Source organism: Sphaeroforma arctica (genome assembly GCF_001186125.1).
Source record: "Sphaeroforma arctica JP610 unplaced genomic scaffold supercont1.2279, whole genome shotgun sequence".
Taxonomy (NCBI): Eukaryota; class Ichthyosporea; order Ichthyophonida; genus Sphaeroforma; species Sphaeroforma arctica.
This window is the reverse complement of record NW_014038279.1, coordinates 1-4,952: the sequence shown is the minus strand read 5'-3', so window position 1 is coordinate 4,952 and position 4,952 is coordinate 1. Positions and strand designations below refer to the sequence as shown.

Here is a 4,952-nt window from a genome sequence, read left to right as displayed (position 1 = left end):
TTATAGCTAGATCCGTTTCTCTCTGCTGCCGATATATCAATCGTATGTCTGTCCTGTCTGACACTCTGTCCACCCACACTCGCCCGCGAAGTTCTGTACTGTCACTGCCCCCAATGTCTCATCTGCACCCGGTCACCTTACAGCCTCGTCTGCTGGAGTCTCAGCCTGCCTAATGCTTCGATTTCCCTCCTTGCCCGTTCCTGCTACATAGGCTTTAGGCTTAGGCTTTAAGCTGTATGGTTTTAGGGTTAAAATTTAGAGTTTTAGGGTTCTCAGCTTTAGTCTTCTCTACTATAATACAATCAAATTATAAAACCCTAAACCCTAAAACCCCCTAAATCTTACCGTCCACCCGCTTCCCGTCACGTACACGACTCGCTCCTGCCTCACTGTATACGCTCTCAGTCGTGATATCCACTGTCTAATTCTCCGAACTACTTGCCCCGCGCATCAGACTCTCTAGCTGTCTGACGCTGCATCAATCAACGGTGGCCATAGATCATAGCGTTTAGTTTTGCCCCTACGCTGCGCCGCTTTTTCATCCCATAAAAATAAGTTCGTGTGTTACGAGTCGCGGCTTCTGATCGGTCGTCGTCCTCGTTGAACCTATTGTGCAACACTTCGCGTTGCTATGGTAACATCTCCCTGTATCCGATTTCCCACTTCCCTGCTCTCCACATTTGCCCTATTGCCAGTTATTCGTATCCCTGTCAACTGTCAATCCCCCCTCGCACGAGCAACCCGACCTCTCCTAGGCCCCGTTTCCTTTCTGTTTGGTCCCTGGTATTCTCAGTACGGTCACAACCACGCTATTCGTAGATGGCGATGAACCCCCTTGTTTATATATATGTCTCTCAGCCTTCTTCCCCTCTCCCGCAATTAATCTGATGAGTCCCCGAACCCGGCACAGACCCACTCTCAGGCGACACATCGACCCAACTGTATAGCAGAACACGCATTTATCCTTCCAGCCGCCAGACCACACGTCCCTCTGCCCGCTGGCATGTCTTTCACGCATATGTTGCCAGGAAGATGTTGGGATATGGCACGTAGCAGAGCATTCTCTGCTATCTCGCATATTAATAGAATGAGTACGACGATCACCAGATAGAACCAACACCGGCGGGGGTACGCTGCCCTGTAGTTGCACGGTGGGCCGAGTCAGTCACGTTGGTTGCAGTCGCCGAAGGCCAGAACAGTCTATGCATCTCTGCGAGGTCAAGGAGCCAGTCAACGCCATACCCAGGTGGCACACCCGCCTATCTGCATCGCAGGATACGCCCTTACCCGTCTAGCAGGCAAGCGCAAATAATGTCCCGCTTCTCGGTGGCGTGCGTGCACTTTACGCTTTATGTTTCCAGAACGACGCTGGGCTATAATACTCCGCGGCGCACTCGGTCGTGACGTATTTGATGACGTGTCTCTTTAACTATCTGGAGAAAACGATTTACCCACAAGACTTCTTGCGTTTGTACTTACCATGGTTGCATTGGGTTTAGATAGTGAAGTCATAGCTGCGTTTACCACCGTAGTGCCGCAAGGCCCTTATTCAGACCCTGCAGCGCCGCAATTACTACCGCAGGCGCTGTGGGTGGCTTTGGGACCAAGGCCGACATCAGCACTGCCAATGCAGTGTGTGTGCGTGTGGTAGAACCATCGGCCGGTGAGATAGATGGCCTTCAACGGGTGGGTTGCGTTCTGTTTTGCTCACAATACGTGCCAGTAGCGGTAACGCTAGCGGGTCAACTCTTCCCTTAAGCCGTTTGCTTCCCACCCGCATCCACTTGCACTTGCACTTGCACTTGCGATTTCTCACCCACATCTGGGCGCTTGGCGGATGGCACACACTCGCCACAGAACCATAGATCCTCCGACGCCAGCAACTGCGGCTGAGGCGGTGTGAGACAGAAGGCGTGCGTGCCTTGATCGCAGGCGTCGCATAACAGCATCTGGCCCTCATCTCCGCCCGTGCCACACACAGTGCACACCTTGCAGTCGTTGCAGTACCACAGTGCGCCGTCGCGGTGCAGAGCGCGGGCGAGCGACTCGGTGAACCCGTGGCAGCAGATGTTGTGCGAGGGTCTTGGGCACTCAGCCGTAGCACACCGCAACAGCCGCTTAGGGCACAACGGATCCACCTCGCAACTACACGCCACCGGTCCGGTTACCACGGATTCCTGCTCTATGACGGGTTGTGTATCCCACATGTCCGGTTTTGTTCCCCCACTGTCAGATATGGGTTCGGTGTTAACCTTATTTGTGAGTCTCATATGGAACTCGTCGAGGTGTGTACGTCTCCCATTCTCATCTGCAAACGTACTGCGGCAACCTGGCTCGGAACACAATAGGCCTGGGGCCTGGGGTGATGCAGCTCTCGGCCCATCTACTGTCGTCGGTACCGGTTTCGTATGTCGCGCATTTGTGAATACCTTCCGTGGATTACCTACGCCCGGCTGTCCAAATCCGATTACTTTCGGTGCACCAGAGGTGTGTGCGGGTGTTGTCTTGTGAGTAATTGTACTGTGCGCGACTGTTGGGGAGAGGTTTTGCGCTGAGTGCGTATTAGTTTGTCTTGTAGCGCACTTTCCGCATGGGGACTTGTGATTGCCCCATATCCCTTGCACGCCTGCGCGGTTGGTACACACCAGTCTGTGCCCCGCTCTCCAGTCCTGGGTCTATATCAACAAATTGTGAGAGAGGAGAGATCACATTTGGATTGGAAGTTTGACTAGTTTTGTATTTGAACTGATAGACCGCATTCTGATGGGGAAGCACTGGTTAACATTCAATCGGAGATGACGATTAAATATCGTGAAAGAAGGGAAACTGATATCCTCACGTCCGCTACTTCCGTAACACTCCATAGAATTAGATACAACTACCTTGATCCGTGATATATGAATACTTCACCAATGCATCTCCAGCCAACACATTGAATGCAGGCACATAGAACTAGAAGAATCATATACTAAGCCTTTGCGAACATCGTATATAGTATATATCACGAGAACTGAGAATTATCGCATCCAGCATGCCTAGACGTGGCATTGATTGTAAGAAATACAGTACATGTTTCCACGTAATACAACCGTAGACAAAGTACCGTTGATAAGTCTAATGCTCCATGGGAGCCCCATAGCAACCGACTGCACGCATCAACAAAGCACTGCCCACGATCACTGCACTCCAGGTCCTTCCCATGACACGCCACCAAATATGTAAACAACCCCCACATCATAAACTTGAACTGCGCCAAAGCGAACACACACTGCTGCAAGCCCTAGACATCGATAACTGCTTCACTCCACATACCTGACATGCTCGCCTACAGAAACGCCGCGCTCTGCACTTGCACAACCAACGACTGGCCCGTGCACACACGACACACACTGCGACATCTTTACCTGCACCAGTTACCATAGTAACCGATGCGCTATCGTCAGTGAACATCCCAGTCCTTGCAACGAGTGTAGTCTTATTAACAACGGCTTTCTCGACCAATCCGGTACTTGGGGCCGTATCTCTAGCACGCGCGGGTTGTGCTGATATTATTCTGGGACCAGTAATGTATGGCTCGCCTCTATTATGAGCCTTTGTTGCACCCGTGGTCCGGACAATTGCCCGAGGCGTATCTCTCTGTGACACTATCTCGTTCGCACCTCGGCCAGAGGCACCCGCAATCGGCCCTGCTTGGTCGCTGATAGCACCCGAGGCGGTCCCAGACGTCGGTTGTGCGTGAACAGTCTGAACAGTCTGGCTTGGTTCTCTGGCACTGATTATACGATCGTGTTTACCCGCAGAAGATAGGTGACCTGGTTCAATAGCGGTGTGGTGGGGAACGTCGCTCTTGCCCGTGGTATATGGGTGGCGATACGTTTCGGCTTCTGCATCTAACTCGTCATCGCGGCGAAAGGTGCAGACGTCTGCGTGGCACAAGTTGCTCCAGTCTGTATTCTGCATTGTGCGACGGTTAGAGCTTTGGTCAGATGTTTTGTCGGATCGCATAGTATCTGCCACTTACCACTTACATGACCGTTATGAGATACAATCCTGTACCCTACGAGAGTCTGTCCGAATAAAGCTGTGCTAATATATGATACCGTATATAGAAATAAACTAACACTAAACAGTTGACTCTATGGGATTTGACAGAGTGTGGGTTTGGATCCGCAAACTTGCCAGTACGCACAAAAGCGAGTTAACAACACTCCACACAATGATATCAAGAAAGATGTTGCAGCACTCGCACCACAAATCCTGTAAAAGGATGTTTACAATAGGGTGTGTCAAATAACTAGCAGGTTGCAATCACTGAAAACAAATCGTCAAAATCTCAGAATGCATAGCACCCGTATACTGTCCCTGTCCCTTCGAAGACCATAGCCACCAATACATCATATACTTGCACCATACTGTGTGTGTACAATTATGAGCGCCATGCATATATCAAGTATACATACATGCGTATATCAAGTACATATATATGTATATATCAAGTACACATACATGTGTATATCATGTACATATACATGCATATATCAAGTACATATACATGCATACATTTATCAACAAATAAACTACAAAAACCTCCTTCCCCAATTGTCTACCTGGCAACTCCTGGAACAATACGTGCGGCCAAGGCAGGCGCACATCCCCGTGCCTGGTGCACTGCACACGTGGCATACATGCACCATATTGCCAGTCTGTTCCATACTTGCGTCTCAACGAGAAGTCGAATCCCAGCACAAGACAATCAGCGAATAACTTCTGTTAATTCCAAGATCACGAATAATGAATAATATTTTAATACAATAGAATAGTGTAACATGCGGTCCCTTATCTTAATCGCGCATATGGGCATGTACTATAACCTGTGAACAGAACCGCCGCTGGTACAGTGCTATTTGATATTTTTAATCACACAGTATATTTAATAACCACACAACATATAA

At 49.8% G+C, this 4,952-nt stretch overlaps 1 protein-coding gene across 1 annotated transcript; it reads right to left on the bottom strand.

Moving 5' to 3' along the window:
* Nucleotides 1-1,691: 1,691 nt before the first annotated feature.
* Nucleotides 1,692-4,759, bottom strand: SARC_12403 (hypothetical protein). The gene is made up of 3 exons (XM_014293491.1): nucleotides 4,608-4,759; nucleotides 3,313-3,954; nucleotides 1,692-2,675 (listed from the first exon to the last, which is right to left on the bottom strand). Exons 1-3 carry the CDS (start codon nucleotides 4,710-4,712, stop codon nucleotides 1,755-1,757), a joined length of 1,668 nt encoding a protein of 555 aa, XP_014148966.1. The 5' UTR covers nucleotides 4,713-4,759; the 3' UTR covers nucleotides 1,692-1,754.
* Between the last annotated feature and the right edge of the window lie 193 nt (nucleotides 4,760-4,952).

Coding starts and splice junctions, on each gene's coding strand:
- SARC_12403 (XM_014293491.1), bottom strand. CDS start 4,712: ATGGAACAGACTGGCAATATGGTGCATGTATGCCACGTGTGCAGTGCA. Junction 3,955..4,607: donor ATTGTTCCAGGAGTTGCCAG/GTAGACAATTGG, acceptor CGCACAATGCAG/AATACAGACTGGAGCAACTT. Junction 2,676..3,312: donor TCTGTAGGCGAGCATGTCAG/GTATGTGGAGTG, acceptor TTGTTGATATAG/ACCCAGGACTGGAGAGCGGG.